The sequence below is a fragment of the Sarcophilus harrisii genome, chromosome 4 (genome assembly GCF_902635505.1).
Source record: "Sarcophilus harrisii chromosome 4, mSarHar1.11, whole genome shotgun sequence".
NCBI lineage: Eukaryota > Metazoa > Chordata > Mammalia > Dasyuromorphia > Dasyuridae > Sarcophilus > Sarcophilus harrisii.
Genome location: NC_045429.1, coordinates 252,859,572 through 252,879,073, shown reverse-complemented (window position 1 = coordinate 252,879,073; position 19,502 = coordinate 252,859,572). Strand labels below are relative to the sequence as shown.

The window sequence follows — 19,502 nt, the reverse complement described above, 5'->3', positions numbered from 1 at the left end:
GTACATATCATTACCAAATTTACATATCATTTACATACCCCTACATATTATTACCAAAAGATCCTGACAATAAAACCTAGCTGGTTTCCCTTGATTTAGCACATATTTTCAGGATAAGAATTTTGGAAACTATACTCCTTTGATCTTTGGGGTGTTCTTTGAGTGATTTCTAGATTCTTTGCAATCTTCCTTTCTCCTGCTGTTACTTTAAACTCACTACTTATAAATGAACTTACTATTTGGACTAGAAGAGGGGTAGTTGATCAGGGGAACCAGAACAATATACAATTTTAAGACATACCTGATCCTCATTGTTCTACTTCATTTTTCTACAATTATTCAATTTAGTCTACCATCTATCAGGTCTTGAGAAATATATTAAGGATAGGATGTTGGTTCATTTAGAACCATAAAGAGCTGATCTGTAGGTAATCCAGGTTTTCAAAAAGTACTTATCTACTACCTATAAATACACAATTTGCTTCTGATTGCTAATTTGCTATTCTCCTTATTTTAATATTGACTTTTGGTCAGTGTTTTCCTGACAGACATTTCAGTCTCCCTGACTTGTTTTTTATTTCTGTCAAGGATTTTCTTCTATCTCCCCTACTAGCTTCATCCAAAATATACTTAGAGTGCGATTTGCACCTAGTTGATGCAGTAAATAGAGCATCAGGTCTGAAGGCAGGAAGCTATCTTCCTGAGTTCAAATCTGGCCTCAGACACTTATAAATTTGTGTGGCTTTGGGCAAGTCACTAAACCCTGTTTGCTTTGGTTCCTCAACTATAAAATGAACTTGAGAAGGAAATGAAAAACCACTTCATTATCTTTGCCAAGAAAATTCAAAATGGGATCCCAAAGAGTCAGATAAGACCAAAATGATTGAACAACAGTTGCAATTATTTTAAAAATCCATACAAAGTAATCCAACATTATATCTGCAGCATTACAGTCAGCAATGATGGATTTTTTTAAACCTATGCAAATTTAAACTAAGAAAAACATCACATCTCTAACAACACAATTGGGTACAAACAATAGTTCAATCATTTTTTCCCAGTCTTGTTCAATTTTTCATTATCGCATTTGGAGTTTTCTTAGCAAAGATTTTGGAGTTATTTGCAAATTTCCTTCTCTAGAACATTTTACAAATGAGAAAACTGAGGTGAACAGGGTTAAGTGACTTGCCTAGAATCACATAGCTTGTAAATGTCAGGAAGATTGTTTTTTTTCTGACTCTAGGCTCAGGATTCCATCCACTGCATCACCTACCTGTCCTAAATGTATTCAGATGTACTGAAGTAATATTTAATGAAAATGCTTGCTAGTCCTAGCTATGCTATTAATTGACTTTCTGAATTAAGTCACTCAACTCCTGCAGTACTCGGCTTCCTCATCTATAAAACTTGGAAGGTACATTAGATCATAGGATCATAAATTTAGAACTGAAAGGAAGTTTAAAGGCTTTCAAGTACAACCCCTTCATTTTACCTGAGGAAACTGAGCCTGAGAGAGGTAAAATGACTTGCCTAGAGTCACCCAGCTAGAAAGTGCCTGAAGTAGAATTCTGCTTCAGATCTTTCACACTACATTCTCAACAATCTAATTTTCTTTCTAACACTACCATTCTATATAATTTGCTAAATATAAACTAAATAAAAATCTTTTTTATGAGCAAGAATTGTCATAAGAGATGGGGATACAGAGAAACTCACAAGAGACTCACACTTTAAGGGAAAGATGGTATGCTTTGAGGGAAACCAGGGGGATAATGGGGAACTCAACATTTTAAATACAAGTATAAAGATTATTTTAGATGTGACTGGGGAACATAAAATATTAAATCAAAACAAAACAAATCTTATTGAGTTAAAAGGCAATTGTTTGACTCTTCTATAAACTTTGTCAGGAGTATCTCCTTTGGATCCTTCAAAATTGTTGTTTTTGTTGTTGTTGTCATTTATCCTTCATTCTGGAAGAGGAGCAAAGAAGCCATGAGGGTGATGTCTTGACTTTTGTGTGAATTAGATTTAAGTAAGGCAGAATTATACCAGGTAATCAGTGTTAATCTTTCCTCCAGTCATGGAAGTCCTATAACAAGAGATGTCAAGATGACTGGTAATGAACAAGGATGCAGTGAATAAGCTTGGTCTTTCTAAACTAAGATCTTTACAAGACTTCAGTTTGAGGCAATATCCTTTCAATGATTAAGGATTAGGTAAAAATTGAGATAAAAGATGGCCTAATTTACCATCACAAAAATAGCAATCTGAGAGGGAAAGACCCTCAATGTTTCTGGTCATGACACTAATATATTTGAGTCATGGGGTAACAGGATAGCAACTATAATCGGTATCTAGCCCTGGATGTCTTGTTTGTTTTATGTTTTCTCTTGGCTGTAAAACTTCCCCTGGATTGCTGAAGTATAACTTTGAGTTGCCTAACTTTTTGGGTAAAATGAACATGGGAAAATGGTTTTGATGGGTTTCTGTCATAAAGTTGATAAATGTTTTGTTTATATCTATTTTCTAGCATTTATAATACTATTATAACTTTTAAGATATTCAATTTTCATTATTAATTTTCCCTCTAAAACTGAATCTTCTTCTTATACTACCTATTATTGGTGAGGGTACCACCATCTTCCCAGTAACATAGGATTACAATCTAGGTGTTTTCCTTTATTACTCAGTTTTTCACCTCTTTCCCCCCACCCTCCACCCCATACAGATCCAATCTGTTGTCAAGATATATTATTTTATTACATCTCTTGAACATGCCTCTTTCTCTCCTGTGACACTGCCTCACTGGTATAGCCCCTCATCATCTCACATTTAGAGTATTACAATAGCTTGTTTGACATTTAGACTACTGCAATAGCTTGCTTGGGTAGTGTATCATGTCTCTTCCCACTCCAATTCATCTTTCACTGAGTTGTCAACATGATCTTACTAAAGTACAAGTCTGACTCATTTCATGCCCCTATTCAACAAATTACAGTGGTTGATCACCTCCAGAATCAAATATAAACTTCTCTGTCATTCAAAACCTTTCATAATCTGCCACCCTCAAAGTTTTCAGTCTTGTTATACCTTATATCACCTCTATACCCTTCTCTTTCTCTGGGATTGAATGAGGTTGATTTCCTTGCTCTTTCTAGAAGAAGCCCCTTCATTTTCTGACTTTGGGAATATTCACTAGCTATTCTTCCATATTTGGTGTGCTCTCCTTAATCATTTTCTTTAGCTGATTTCCTTCAAGTACCAGCTGAAATTCTACTTTTTGGAAGAAGCCTTTCCTGATTCTTCCCCATTCTTTTATCTTTTTTTTTATTGATTATTTCCTTTTGTCCAGGATATAGTTTATCTATATATAGTTGTTTGCTTGCTTGTTCTTTCCTCCTCCATTAGACTGTGAGTTAGTATTGTTTTTTGTGCTTTTGTTTTTGATTTTAATATATCTCTAGAAATTAACACAGGATCTGGCAAATAATAGGTGCTTCCTAAATATTTATTGACTAACATTTATATAGCATTTTAAAATCTGCAAAGCACTTTACATATATTAATTATCTCATCTGATCTTCACAACCCTATGAAGTCAGCAATTTTAATACTCTCATTTTCAGAAGAGGAAATAAGGTCTAGAGAGATTCAATAACTTGTTCAGTGTCCCATAGCAACCTATTAAGTTTCTGAGGTGAGAACTGAACTAAAGTTTAGTTGACATCAAGTTGAGAATGCTTTTCATTCTAATACTTAGCTACTATTTCTTACATGAAAATAACAAAAGCTTATAGTTAAGATTATTCTTAAAAACTTTATAGAATAAAAATGACAACAACCATTCATTTTATGAGTTAGAGAAAACATTAACATTGATAGCAATTAAACATTTTAAAAAAAAGTCTAAGCATGGGCCCAGGACAAATAACCAAGAAACATTTGATACAATTGAGAGACAAAATTGGAGTTCAATATAAAAGTGGAAATGGCTAGTAAAAAGATCAGTTCTATGCAACAACTTAAAATGAAAATGGCTGTGACATTAAACTATGCACTAAAACTAAAAAAATAAGAAAGTGCCTTTGTATATCTAAATGTTATTGCTCTGATGTTATAGTCTAACAAATATCATTGCCTCCTTTCATCTGCACTATATTTCAAATACATTCATGTACTGAAGTGTGGTATTGTGCCATTTTAACTTTTGTATGAACTTTGATTCATTAGAGCTGTTGAACATGAATTTTTCCATTTTTTCCAATATTAGTGGTTCAGAATCTCCACTCCCTATCCCAATGTCTGAGAAATTTCTGTAAAGTCTTTTCCATGTTCACAGAAAATCCCTTTGTCAATGACTCATTTTCAGGAAAAAACTTCTCACTGCCAAATTGTAGGGTTGCAAAAAATACAGAATCAATTTAATTTTCCTTCATGATTCATTATGTTACACTCCTCCAGAGAATATGTATAGTACTGAAATGGAAACGAAAGAAGAATAAATCTTCAAAAGTGCATGAATTACAATCACTTGTAAAAGTCATTCTATTCACACTCTAGATATAGCTTACAAATCTTTTTTTCAAAATTCTTGCTTACTTGAAAATGTGGGAGAAATTCTCATTATTTTAAATATTCTTTACTGAGAAATACAAACAAATCACAATATCAAAACATAATTCTTGAAGATTTCACTTTTCTTATTTAATGTGTTCTTGAGAAAAAGATAATCACCTGCACTTTTAAAATGGAAAAATTATATTGAATTTTATTTATTGTGTAATGATATCTGCATTGAATAGCAACTTTCATTGTCACATGAGCCTTTGGTAATAGCCAAACTTGATAAGCAACAAATTATATAGATCTGGTGGTAACATAAATTCCAGGTTAGATTCACATTAAACAATTACATGTTTCTTAGTTCTCTAGAGCAGTGTAGTATCACCAACAGAATGAATCAGTATTCAATATTTATTGGATATTCAGTAATTACCTGGATGTGATATAATAAATCAAAATAAATTTTTTTTAAAGTCCTATCTTTTTTTCTCTCTAAAAAACATTAACTTGGTTGTTGGTACCCATAATATGAGTTATCAAAACCCATTCTATAAGCAAACTTGCTTCTTAGGGAATTGAATCATGTCAATATTGCCATGAAGTGAATTCTTATAAACAAGTCCAGAAAAAAATAGAATGTTAGTTACATGGAAAGAGTTCATATACTCTACTTGGAATGGCAGAAAAAGAAAAAAGTGACAAAATTGGTTTTATTATATAACCAAAGGCAAAAAGAAATATAATTTCATGACATATCTGCCCAATTCTTAATATAGTGCACATGATCAATATTTGCAGAAAAACCACAATCAACATATTTACAATTGATACAAATGTTAACTAGAAAGGATAAAAGGTTTGAGAAATTCAAAGAATTGTTCAGGAATATCCTTCAAAGCAAATTAACATATATTTGATGTCAGGTGATTTAAATTGAAAGAGGAGAATGAGTGACACTGATAAAGAATTGAAGAACATAGGTCAGGAATAAGTCATGAGAGAAAGCAAAAATGTAAAGATTTCACAGAAACATACATCATTAATATTTTCCTCAAGAAAAGAATTGGTAAGTGCTAGGCAAGAGAAATGCAAGAGAAATGCTATCTGATAACAAAATAATTAAAAAGATTATCTTTTACCATTAAACAAAAAGATTCATTACTGATATGGAAGTCATTACCTTGAATAAGTTGCCTTTTTATAGTCAAACTACAGGCTTGTTAGAGAAAAGTCAGTACAAAAGCATAAAATTAAAATTAGAAAAATGATATAGTATACAATTGAAACAATAAATAGTACCCATTGATAATGACACATGGATAATAAATAGCAAAAATGGTATAAACATCAATTATAATTTTATACAGATGTTTAACTGATATAAATCATGTTATAACAAGGTGGCTAAAAGAACCTTAATAAGTTGATTTACTTGCCAACTTGAAAGAGATAATAGAAAAAAAAAGGTAAATTTCAAATATAAATTCATTTGTAAAATCTTAGGAAGAAAGATAATGAAAAGATTGTGAGCACTATCCATAAAATAGTTAGAAGGGATGGGTAAAAACAATTTAAAGAAATCTTTTTAAGAAACCCAACTAATCAAGGTCATATTAAGGACATTTAAGGATTAAAAACCTAAAGAAAATAAAAAGTAAAGGGAAAATGGGAAGGAGGGGAGACTAAAAATAATTTCATAATAGTTTTCCCATTTTCTAGGACAGTATAATGACCACACCTAAACACTAGCATCATAGTCCTGGTTGTGATTATAAAGGAAGTAAAAATGGCTCAAAGGAGTACAAAGGCAACAACATTTTCAGATTAGACCAAGTATATCAAATGAATATTAGTGCTGGAGGCAATTTAAAGTATGAAGGTAGTCATGAACTGATTCACAAAGTATCATAATGATAATAACAGGTAATATTTGTATAGTGTTATAAGATTTTCAAAGTGTTTTACATATGTTACCTAAACAGAAAGCTATTAAAGCTGCAGGGGGGAAATCTTATATTTTATTATTAATAAAAAAGGCACTGATAGAACATCAATAAAGTGTGCATGTGTGTGCATTGAGTGTGTGTATGTGTATCATGTGTATTTATGGTGTATCTATTCCATACTCCCATTAAAAGGTAAATTTTGTGAAAGTAGGGATCATATATTTTGCCTTTCTTTTGCCCAGAATTAAGCACAATGCCTGGCATAGAGCAAAATGCTTTGATAAATAATAAATATGCTTTTTTTAAAGGTACAAAAATTAGAAGTCTTGAGACACAAAACTGGCTCCTGTTTCTATGATCATCTCTTTCTTTGAATTTCCCAGGAGCCTTCTTGTCCTAGAATAATGTTTACATCTGATTGTTCAGTTTCTCCCAGTGTCTTCTGATTACTCAGTTCTTCCCAGAACCTTCATTTTAAGAAGTGACCAGATCAGCCTTCTTTTTTTTCATTCATTCTGATTTTCTGGACTTCTTTTGCAGATCTCTACCCCCAATCTCATATTCTGTCTTTCTTTTTACTCGTATTTACATTCCCCAAGCTTAGCACAGTATCCTCACACATAATAAGTACTTAATAATTGCTTGTTGACTAGTTAACTTGATAGAAATAACAAAAATAGCTTTTCAGACATAACATGGAAAGGCACAAATGCATGGGATAAGTTGAAATAGCATTTTGACCAGTCTATGAAATTGTCTATTGTTTTTCTTTTCATAGCTGTTCTGCATAGTATAAATCCTTGATTATACTGAATTAACAATTAAGCATGCTCTTTAAAGTTTACTTTCAGTTATCTAGGGCCATGTCTAGTAATCCTGATCTATATTTGTCTACTGGACCCAGATGGTTCTGGAGGGGAAAATGAGGCAGGTGACATTACACAGCCCTCCCTCACTTCAATTCACTTGCATGTCATGGCCCCCTGTCGTCATGGTACTCCTTGAGAATGAAGGACAAACAACTTTTGGTTATTCTCTCTGGTCTTATATCTCCTTATTTGTAAAATAATGCAGTAAGGCTCAGTGAATTCTGAGTTCCTTTCCAACTCTAGCTGATAACAACAATAACAACAACAACAGCAACAAAAGGCAAAGTTAAATCCAAAATGATATTTTTGCTTTGTACTTGGTCACAGTTTTGTGCTAAAATGTCATAGCTAATGCATTTAATCACTAAGGTAATAGAGATATTTGAGTGAGAAAAACAAACAAAAGGAAGGAAAAAGACCTTCAATTTTACTATAGGCATTTTCTTTACAGACATTAGTATTTGTCCTAAATGGAATAACTTTCTATTAAAAGACTAAACTTGGCTTGATCATGCTTTAATATGAAAAGGGTTCAAATGGCTTTCAGAGGGGGATTGCACAGAACCAAATCCAAACAAAGCAGAATTCCCTTTAAATATTTCTATCCAAGTTTCCTCAGCCCAGATGGCTTTAATGGTCAGGCTAAAGGCTCCACCCACACCTTCCACTCCCTCTATGTGTTGGCCCCTGACTGTCACTAATGATACTCAGCTGTTTTGGCTCTTAGTTCCTTCCTGCCTGGCCACCCAACCTCACATCTCGTACAAGGGGAAAGATTTTTAAATGAACCTTTAAAAATGAGATTTCTAAGCTAAAACTCCCAATAAACATAAAATTTCCAGACTATCTGGGTCCACCAAGAATAGATCAAGCATAATGAATCCATCACTAAGAAATTTTATATTTAAAGATAAATACATAATTTGAGAATAAATATTTCTGAATTAGTTGTAATAATATCCACGTGTGTATTATCAGCTAATTCTAGTATTTTCTGCATGTAAAAGACAATTCATTAACACTTGAAAATCCAAGAAGGATTTCCACACATTTTGGAAATCCTTTTGTTGGAATTCTCAAAGGAATATAAATTATTATACAGCATTGTCCATCACAAAGCAAAAATAAAACAAGTTACAGCTATCATCAAGGGCATCGATGATAGTTGTATTCTAGTCTGCAAAACATCTTTAAGGTATGTCCTTTAGAAATTCAGCCAGTTCAAGAGTTCTTCTTGAGTTAGAGACCAATGTATATGTTTAGCTTTGGCCCATGCCTGATCCTTGTATATTTTCTTTGTTTGTTTGTTTTGATCCTGTAAGGAAATGAATTATAGTGAAAAAAGAAGGGGATATTGAGTCAGAAAACCTAAGTTCAAATCCCATATTTGACACTTATTGTCTATAGAATCTTGATTCATTCATGGAATCATTCATCATCTCTTGGCTCCATTTTGAGTCTATATTCCATAAGATATTTTAATGGAGGTACTGAGGAGAGGGGAAGAAACATTTGAGTCCTTCTCTTCTATTATAAAATTCTATGAGTGGAACCTACACAACTAGAGAAATCTTAGAGCCCAAATTAAATAAACTTGTCCAACAGTTTAACTTGGAATCAGAATTCCAAGAAAGGAAGGGGTGATAACTCAGAACCTCAGGACTAAGATGACAGTGAGACCAGAGTAAAACTTTTAAGGTCACTCCATATCAAAGTGAATCTAGGAGATGTTTTTATTGATTGTTCAGTGGAGCCATTTGATGATGCTTTTAAACGTACTTAATGGCCCATAGATGTGATAAAGCTTGTAAATAAGACCAATTTTCAAGAGTCTTAATTACTGTGTCTTTTTAATGAGTAAGACAAAAAGATTATAGATAATCCCAAATTTTATTTTCCTTGAAGGATAGAACTGAGATCCATGGTGTCATAGTATTAGACATAGATTGAGCATGAGTTCAAATCCCAACTATAAAACTTATGCCTGTTTGAATTTTTAGCAACTCATTTAGCTTAGAGATTACAAAGGATATTAGAGGTCATTCAGTCCAACATCTTCATTTTACAGATGAGGATACTTAGATCCAGAATAGTGAAGTACTTTTGCCAAAAATTACACAATTTGTAAGCAACAGAGCCAGGATTCCAATTCCAACTCAATTCTTTTGTATATCAATCTAGAGCTTTTTTCACACCTCACACTACTTCTCTTAGCCTCAGTTTCCTAATATTTAAAATAGAAAGTTGGACTAGGTGACTTCTACATTTTCTTGTTGCACTAAGTCAGAATATACTTCTCTCTCTTTCTTTCTCTCTCTCTCTCTCTCTCTCTCTCTCTCTCTCTCTCACACACACACACACACACACACACACACACTCTCTATCTCTCACCCTTCTCCCCACCCCTCGGGAGTATCATGTGTCACTAACCCAGAAGATGTGCTAAGGCCAGACTTTGAAATACTTTAAATGGTTACTCAATGGTCAGTCAGTCATCAACTATTTTTTAAAAGTAATTAGAGACACTATGCTAAGTACAATAAGAAATAAAAACAGCCCCTGTTCTCAAAAAATCTAATTCTAATGAAAGAAACCAAAGGAAAAAAATGTACATATAAAATACATATAAGTCAAATTAGAGTTAGCATAAAAAGCAAATCAATAGCATTAAAGATATATAAAATGTGGGATATTGAGATTATAATGTAAAGAATACAATGGTTTATAATAAATAAAATTCAAAATGGCAGAAACAAAGTGAAATGACTACCAACTTCACTGTTTAAATGTGTTAGGGGCATTTAGCACATAAAAAAATCTGCTGTTTTGCTTTTTCTTAATTTACCATGGAACAGGAGTAAATAGATGCAAACCATCTCTCCCATTTTTTGAAGTCTTATAACATTATGTTTACAAGCTATAAGTCCCTAAAAAAAGTTAGAAACCATTAATTAGCATATGGAACATAACATTTTAATAGAAATATCAACAGACAGTCAATTAATTGTGCATAAAACCAATAACTTACATTATTTACTGTAATGTAATGTAAAATGTAATAACTTAAATTAATTACTTACTACAAAATAAGCATTGTACTGACAGCTTTACAACTATCATCTCATTTGATCCTCACAACAATCCTATGAAGTAAGTGCCATTATTATATTCATTTTGCAAATGAAGAAACTGAGGTAAATAGTGGTTAAGTAACTTGCATAAGGTCTTTGGGCTACTATATGTGTGAGATTAAATTTGAACTCAGGTCTTCCTTCCATCAGGCCACTGCTCTATCCATTTAGTTTACTCAATCTAATTTTTTTAATTAATTAATTTTTATTAAATAGTATTTTTTCTCCCCAGACACATATCAATAACATTTTTAGCATCCATTTTTACAAGATAACAGATTCCAATTTTCCCCCTCCCTCCTTCTCCTCTCATTTTCTCAAAATGGTAGGTAATTTGATATAGTTTATTTATGCACTACGTAAAACATATTTCCATATTAGACATAAATGTCAAAGAAGAAATAGATCAAAAGGAGAAAAAAAAACAAGAAAGAATAAGATAAGCAAAAAGAATATTCTCCAATTAGCATTCAGAGTCCATTAATTTTTTTTCTGTATAAAGGTAACATTTTCCTTTCTGAAACTTTGCATTTCTCTTGGATCACTGTGTTGCTGAAAGAGCTGAGTCATTCATGGTTGATCATCACACAATACTGCTGATCTGTGTTGTTTTTCTGCTTCTGCTCATTTCACTTTGCATCACTTCATACAAGTCTTCTCTGTTTTTTCTAAAATTTGCTTGTTCATCAATAGGATCCCATTATATTCATATGTCATAGCTTATTAAAGGATTCCCTAGTTGATGGGTATTTCTTCAATTTCCAATTTCTTACCACTACAAGGGACTGCTATGATTATTTTCACAGATGTAGTTCCTTTCCCCTTTTTAATAATCTCTTTGGGATACAAACTTAGTACTAGTATTTCTGGGTCAAAAAGTACACACTTGGTTGTCCTTGGGATATAGGTCCAAATTACTCTTCAGAATCATTGGATCAATTCACAACTCCACTTTTCCCACATCTCCTCCAACATTTATCATTTTCTTTTTCTTTTTTGCCTTATTAGTCAATATAATAGATGTGAGCTGGTAAAGTGACTTAGAGCACTTTTTCATATACCCATAGCTTGGATCTCTCCATCTGAAAACTCCCTGTTCATATTCTTTGATCATTTATCACTTGGGGAATGGCTTGTATTCTTATAAATTCAGGTCTCTATATATTAAAGAAATGAGACATTTCTCAGAGAGACTTATTATAAAGATTGTTTCCTAGCTTTCTGTTTTTCTTCTAATATGGTTGCATATGTTTTATTTGTACAAGTCTTTTAATTTGATATAATCAAAATGATGTTTTCTACTTTTATAATTCTCTTTATCTTTAGATTAGTCATAGATTCTTCTCTTCTTCATAGATCTGTCAAAAGCCTTATTCCTTACTTTTCTAGTTGGATTATGGTATCACCCTTTATGTTTAAATACTGTACCCATTTTGACTTTATCTTGATATATGGTGTCATATGTTGATTTATGACTACCTTGCATCCTATTGTTTTCCATTTTTTCCAATAGTTTTTCTCAAATAATGAGTTTTTCCCTACAAGCTGAAGTCTTTGGGTTTATCAAAATATAGGTTATCATAGTCATTGATTATTCTTGTGTACCAAATCTATTCCACTGATCTACCACTCTATTACTTAGCCAGTTCCAGATACTTTTAATGATTACTGCTTTATAATATAATTTGAGATCTTGGTAGATCACATTCTTTTGTGTTAATTTTTCATTAATTCCCTTGATATTCTTAGTTTCTTGTTCTTCCAGATGAATTTTGATATTTTTCTAGTTATCTAGTTATTATTTTTGGTATTGTGATTAGTATGACACTGAATAAGTAAATTACTTTAGGGCAAATTGTTATTTTTATTATATTAATTTAGCTCTGGTCTTCTTATTAAAGCTTGAATTCCTTCTATTTCACTGAATGGTGTTTTTTTTTCATTGAAATATTATGCTTAATTTTACCAGGTAGGTAATTCTTGTAGGTCTAGCTCCTTTGTCTTCTGGAATAACCTATTCCGTGATCCCCAGTCCTTTAATGTTGGAATTGCCATGTACTATGTTATCCTGATTGTGACTTCCAGATATTTGAATGCTTCTTTTGAGCTATTTGCAGTATTTTTCCTTTTTATTTTGGAGTCTTTCCTGAGATGTAGAATCTATGTCAATGCCTATTTTGCCATTTTGGTTTCAGTATATTAGCAAAATTTCCTTGACAATTTCTTGAAAGATACTGTCCAAGTCCTCCTTTTGATTATGGCTTTCAGGCAGTCCAATGATTCTGACAGTTTCTCCTTGATCTATTTTCCAGGTCAGTTTTTTTTTCTCATGACTTTTTTTTTCCATTTTCTTCCATTTTTTTCATCCTTTTGAATTTGCTTAATTTTGGATGTCTCATAGAATCATTAGTTTCCACTTGCCAAGTTATAACTTTTAAGATTTTTTTTCCTTTATTAGCTTTTATGATTTCTTTTCCATTTGGGCATTGCACTTAAATGAGTTGTTGTTGTTTTTTTCCAGTGGATTTCCATCTCTTTTTCTATTTGCCAATTCTACTTTTTAATTGTTTTCCAAACTGTTGCTTCTTTTATTCATAATCCTCTTGCATCATTTTCAGTTCTTTTTCCAATATTTCTTTTACCTTTCTTATAAGATTTTTAAATCTTTGGGGGTTTTGTGAGCTCTTCCATGACTTCTTTCTGAGCTTTCGATCTTTTACCACTTATCTTTGGTGTTTTGACATTGTTGTCCTCTTCTGAATTTGTGTCAGCCATGTCATGATCATTTTGTATAATCAGATTCTTTTTTTTTACTCCTTTGTCAGTCTGTTTCTGCCTTTTTCCTTTCTTTTATATTTGAGTTCTGCTCCTGAGGTAGAAGAAATACTATCTCAAGCTTTTTGTGGCAGTGGTTTATAGGCCCTAACTATTCACCTAGTGCTACTACACTAATGTTACTCTGAGGCCCAAAGGGGACTCTCATATCTAGTGCTGACTGAATGGAGTTGCTGGGAGGTGGCTAGCACTGCTGGAGGGTGTCAGTGTTTACAACTTACTTAGTGCTGAGATGGAGTCCTAGAATTAGTGATAAGACCCAGTGTAGTGTTTGTGTTTTCCTAAGGCTACTCTGAAACATATGGCAGTCTGGGCCTGGAGGATGCCTGCTTGGCCAGGGCTACACCAAAGCATGTGGTAATTCCTAGAGTTCAAGTTTGCTGGCTCTTCTGGCTTTGCCACAGCACATGGGGTTCCTGGTGGTGATGTTTGCTGGCTTCATCACATTGGGGCTCAGGATCTCCTGTTGGTTTGCTGAGGTAGGGCTTGTTGCTAGCTCCCTGGGAAGTGTCCTGTCTTGGACTGAATCTCTCCTCCCTCCTTACTCAAGTAAGAAAGACTCCTACTTCCATTTCTTCAAGTCTCCTATGCCAAACAATTATTTCACCATCTCCTTACCACTTCTACTACTCTAAGATCTATTTAAGATTCTATTTTATGACTGAAAACATTGGAGAGTTATAGCAGTTCACTGTTCACTCTGCCATCTTGGCTTCAAGAAGTAGAATCTACATACTTATTCTTATTGCATAGCTCATTTTCAGATACAAGTTCATTTTCAAATGTATACTTGCTTTTCACAGTGAGTGCTTAAAAATGTTCAAGAGACCAGATTTCTGGATAATTTAATAATTTTGTTAATTATGTCAGCACTTTAATAATAGGATAATAATTTGGTCATCTGTCTCAGAATAAAGACCCATCATGGCAGTGGAGTCATGGTTTATATGCCCTTTTTACAATGACATTCAACTCTGACTGGTTTACAATTAATGAGAAGAGAAGTGAGCTCACTCCAATGAAAGGCTGCTTATGACATCCTCTCACTCTTGGACTGAAAAATTATCTCCATACCCAGACCATCCCCTGTCTTGAGCAATTTAGACAAAAATGTCTGTCTCTACCCAAGTTTGATTAAATCTATTCACCTTAGACCAAGGAGTCTTTGTAAGTTTCGGTGGAGTCAAACAGAGAAAATTATTTCAGCTTTAGAAACTGAGGTATTGAAATGAAGATAAAGAAAAAAAGGGAATCTGAATCTCCCAAAATCATTGCTTATTAATCATTTCTCTCAATAGAAAGGACCTATGCAAGATCCCAGACTTTAAAGCAATGGTTAATTTTAAAAATCCTTTAGCTAACTTCAAAATCCTGAGAAGGAAATAAATTTTAAGAGTTGAGTGAATGAAGATACTTCTCCAAAAGATAAAAGAGATAAATTTATTATATTAACTTTCAATTGCCTATTTTCAAACTACAAAAAAAATGCCTTAAACCACTGTTTATGTTTAACTTTTGAAAAAAAACTCAATTCAATCTAGTACAATTCAGTCTAGAAAGAGTCAAATTCAAATCCCAACTCAGTTCCTTAATATCTAGGTAACCTTGAGCAAGTGATTCTTTTCTCATCTATAAATTGAGAAAGTTGGACTAAATGATCTCTAATATCTCTCCCAATTCTGATATTTTGTAATCTTTCAGATTGTAAAAAATTGTTACCAAAATTATAACATTTTTATAACTAATGTTTATACTGAAGAAAGGAAGAAGAGTAGCATTTTGTGGTTTGTGGGTTCCTTCTTTCTTTTTGTGGATGGTGCCTGACTAGATTAACATTAAGCTCCCATGTTAATCAGAATTCCTAAGATATAATACGCAAAGGGTTTCCCTAAGAAAGTGTGGTTGGTTGCTTGGACACACATACAAATTTCAGGGAAACTGTACTGAGTTAATAAACTGATAAAAAAAATTGGAAAAACTTAGTGTTAGGTTTCAAATTCAGCAGGGAAAAAAGCTGTAACTTAACATGACAAAACATTAAAAAATACTTCAAATAAGAAAGAAAATATTCATGTTTTCCTTGTGCTCAGAGATAACATTTCAAGAACACCAATGACTCTTCTATAGGAAATACTCTGAGTTTGAAATATTTGCCCTCCTTAAAAAGTTATCTAAACCCTAGATCACTTAGAGTATATATTTTCAGTGGGACCTTTCTTTGAGGTTTGTGACTTTTTATGTTTATTTTATGATTTATATTTGATTGTCCTAACAATGTGATCTTAAAAACAACAATACTTTAAGATAAAATGTTTTAAGAGTTGCTCTCTCTCCAACACATATACACACTCATATATGTGTGTGGTGTGTGTGTATACATACACATACATACATTTATTTATTCTGAGAAAAGTGTCACTTGGAAAAAACACAGAGATATCATTCAGAAAGCCAATATAATAGTTTAGAAAGAATGGAAGAATCCAAATTATCAGGAGAAAAAAAAATGAAGTACAATATGTCACCCTATAAGGGCATATTCTTAATGAATTTTCCTGAAATGTTTTAAAAGATATTTTCTTTTGCAACTATCTTAAATTAATATCTTTAGTTTGTCAAGATGTATTACTACTTTTCCACCAGTAAAATACATAGGACAGAACTCATTTGTAAATTTAATTTTTCAAAGTAAGTTTTCTCATTTTCATCATGTATCCCAAAATACATGTCTTTAAAAGTCAAATCAATAAGAAAGAATATTCATGTGATAATAAAATAATTTTAAGCTTGTATTTATCTTACAAATTACCACTTTGACAAAGGAGAACACCATAAATAAAATCATTTTGACTATATCTTACACTAGAATATGTATCAAAGATCAACAATATTTAGTAGGTGAAATGAAGAAATATTGGGGGAAGGGGAAATGGGAAAAAGGAGGTAGAACATGATACTTAACAAAGTAATACAAGCTAATTTTACAATAACAGGACTATAGATGACTAAGCTTTCAGTACTCACAGGCTTACCATCTTGACCAGGCTGTCCTGGATAGCCATGATTCCCAGGTTGCCCAGGTTCTCCCTTGAAAGACAAAAGTAAATAAATAAATCAGAAAACGGTTATGTCCATCGGTAGGACAAAAACATAGTATAAGTAATATACAATAATAACAACCTAATCTCTGTCCCTTAATCTTTGGCTTTCAAAAATGAGCAATAAACCATAACATATATTTTGGGAAATTAGTGTATACACCAGAGTATTACTATAACCAGCATTTCAAGCCAGAAAGTTACCATTCACTCAATAATTTAAAAAACAAAACAAAACAAAAACAATAGGGAAAGAAAGACTACATATTTTTCTCCAATTCTGGTAAAGATTTTTCTAGGAGCTTAGCTTGGAACATCCTACTAAAATTTATAAAGCCTTTGCACTCACTCAATAAGTCCCTAAAAAATTCCTGAAACATATACGAGTGAATTAGAATCAGCTCCCTAGAATAGGGAGCTATTCTTTTGGATAAGAGATCATTCCAATAAGGTCTAGTTATACTTTAACTAAAAATCTAAACAGACTAGAAAAGGTTGTGTGAAGCCAGTCTTCTTGTTCCAATACAATTTTTAGGCCACTGCCTAAAGATCTATACCATTTTCCTGAAATACAACAGGAAAAGTGAAAAGGTCTCAATTTACTTCAGGGGCATCAAAGAAGATGTTAAATAGTTTTAAAAGTAGAATGCAAGATTCTAAAGAGAATTTAGCAGTTGACAAAAAGAAATCGCATTTTTAAATCTGATGCAAAAAACAACACTTCAAAATCTAGAAACAAGATCTATAAAAATGCAAGTAATTTCTACCTGATAGGACATATTTTGGAAATAAAATCTCTTTATCAGAAAGAGAGATGGGACAAGGAAATGAGATACAGCACTGTTTCTTAGGGCAATGGAAGTGGAAGTAATATAAGTGTATTATTATGCTTTTGAGATGATACTCAGTGTGTGAGCACATGGGTGGATATGTGGGGGGAGGGTGTCCACCCACACATGCACATATGTCTATGTATAACTATACTTGTGTTTGTTCATTTGAACTTCCTCCAGTTTTACAAATTAAAATTTCTTAAAAATACAAGGTTTATCTTCCACAATGACTACCAAGACATAGACGATTCTTTTCACAATAGAAACATATTACAACAAAATTAATTTTCCTACAACTTTATTATCAGTCAGAGAAATATTCTAATATTTAGGGGAGGAGAAAATTAAAGACAACTATTGGGAATGAATAATTTTATAAAGCATGTTAGAGCACTTTCTAGCCTGAGATCTCTCTTCTATTAAGTTACCACACATCTGCCCTTTCTCAAACCACAGGAATTTATCTAACAGTTCAGAATTCCATGATTCAGCTACCAGAACTCATCTTCCTTCTTTCTTTTTGTCTATGAGTATTTAGCATACCTATAAACCTTTGTTGTAAATACCACACACACACACACACACACACACACACACACACACACCTCTTTCCTAAATATCACTAATTGTCTAACAAAGGAGATTCTCCTTAAAGATATCAAGTTTTTTTAAACTTATAATATTCTAACTTTTCAACTAAGTTAAAAATTCCATAAAACATGAATTCCTTAAATGAAAGATATTTTTAAATTAAAATTTCTAAATTCAGTTCAAAGGCAAACTAATAACACATCCTCAAATTATAAACTCAAGTCACAGAATTTCAGATCCTCTGACCCAACATATAAACATGCTATAAAAACCTTTAGAAAAGATACCAATACTGAATCAACTGATGCAATGATTTTTCAGTTTTACTTTCATGATAGTATTTGATCTTAGGTTTATCATCCTCAGATTTAGATTTTAATTATAAGCAGAGTATGAAAGACATGATGAAAGTTTACACATGGCATTGACATACAAGCTAGAAAAATCAAAATTATATGTTTGGTTAATAGGACAACAGACAATAAAGGGAAGATGTTCCAGTCATGGTGAAATCATGATGCTAGCAATTTAGAAATAGGAAATTAAATTAAATTTGACATTATGCATTCTTATTAAATATAATCTGAGCCACTAGATTTGGCATAAGAAGTTTTACTTGCAACACTAAAATTAGTTACAGAGCCTTATTTTGAATTTGATATTTTCATTTTCCAAATTCAATAGCAAATATTACCAAATAGGAGAAAATCATACATCTACTTTGACCAGGTAGATCAATTGGTAAAACATGATGCTTATGAAGTTCATGGATTCTATTATCACCAATATAAAACTGAAAATTCTTGCCCTATTGTCAGTGGGATAATAAAATCATCTTCTTCTTTGAAAGACTGCTAATATAGGCAGATAAAAATTATACAAGGCCACATTTATAATAGTTATAATAAAGAAATGGTACAGACAACTCTCAAGACTTATTAGTTGTTGATGCACATTAAGAAAGAAGGTTCCTTCATTGGCATTTCTCTATAGCAGTGAAAATTATGGATTCATATAAAAATATTCAATTGAAATGTGTATGTATGAAGAAAAAAACAATTTTTCTTTATTACAATTGCATCACAGAATTCACTCACTTTGGGGCCTTGTAGTCCTGGTTTTCCTGGTGGACATACACAAGGAGCTGGAGTAGAGCCTACATCACTGGGACCATTCAAGCACTATGCAAATCAAAGTAACAAATAAGCAAAAACATAAATTTAAACTTTTGAAACTTTTAAACATGCATTTGAATGACTCATCTTAATGGAATTTCACTGTCACTTTGTTCTCAGATACTTGGACTACCAACAAGTGAGAGAGTATGAACAGGAAATTGTTACAGTAAAACCTTTATTGCCTTTCTCAACTAGTTAATACAGATCACACAAATTCAGAGACATGATAAGTGAGAATTTATTAAGTTCTTATATTATCTCCCCATAATACATGTATTATGTACATTTCTTGATCTTTGACTATTTTCCCTGGAAAATTAGCTTAATTCAATTTGTATCTCTTTCCATTGCGCCAACTAGTTGCCCCTCAATTTGTATCTCTTAATAGGCATGACATCTTTGGACACTATAAGACTGCCCAACACAGTATCTTGGGACCCTTCTTCAGGTAGAAA

The 19,502-nt window shown here is 32.4% G+C and overlaps 1 protein-coding gene across 2 annotated transcripts in view; it reads right to left on the bottom strand.

The window, feature by feature from the left end:
* The window catches only part of COL21A1 (collagen type XXI alpha 1 chain), a 244,718-nt gene that overhangs the window by 91,822 nt on the left and 133,394 nt on the right, over positions 1 to 19,502 (bottom strand). For both annotated transcript variants that reach the window (XM_031964705.1, XM_031964704.1), the window contains exons 9-10: positions 18,967 to 19,050; positions 16,372 to 16,434 (exon numbers count right to left, since the gene is read on the bottom strand). In XM_031964705.1, the coding sequence (XP_031820565.1) occupies positions 16,372 to 16,434; positions 18,967 to 19,050 (147 nt within the window). The remainder of the gene's footprint in view (positions 1 to 16,371; positions 16,435 to 18,966; positions 19,051 to 19,502) is intronic.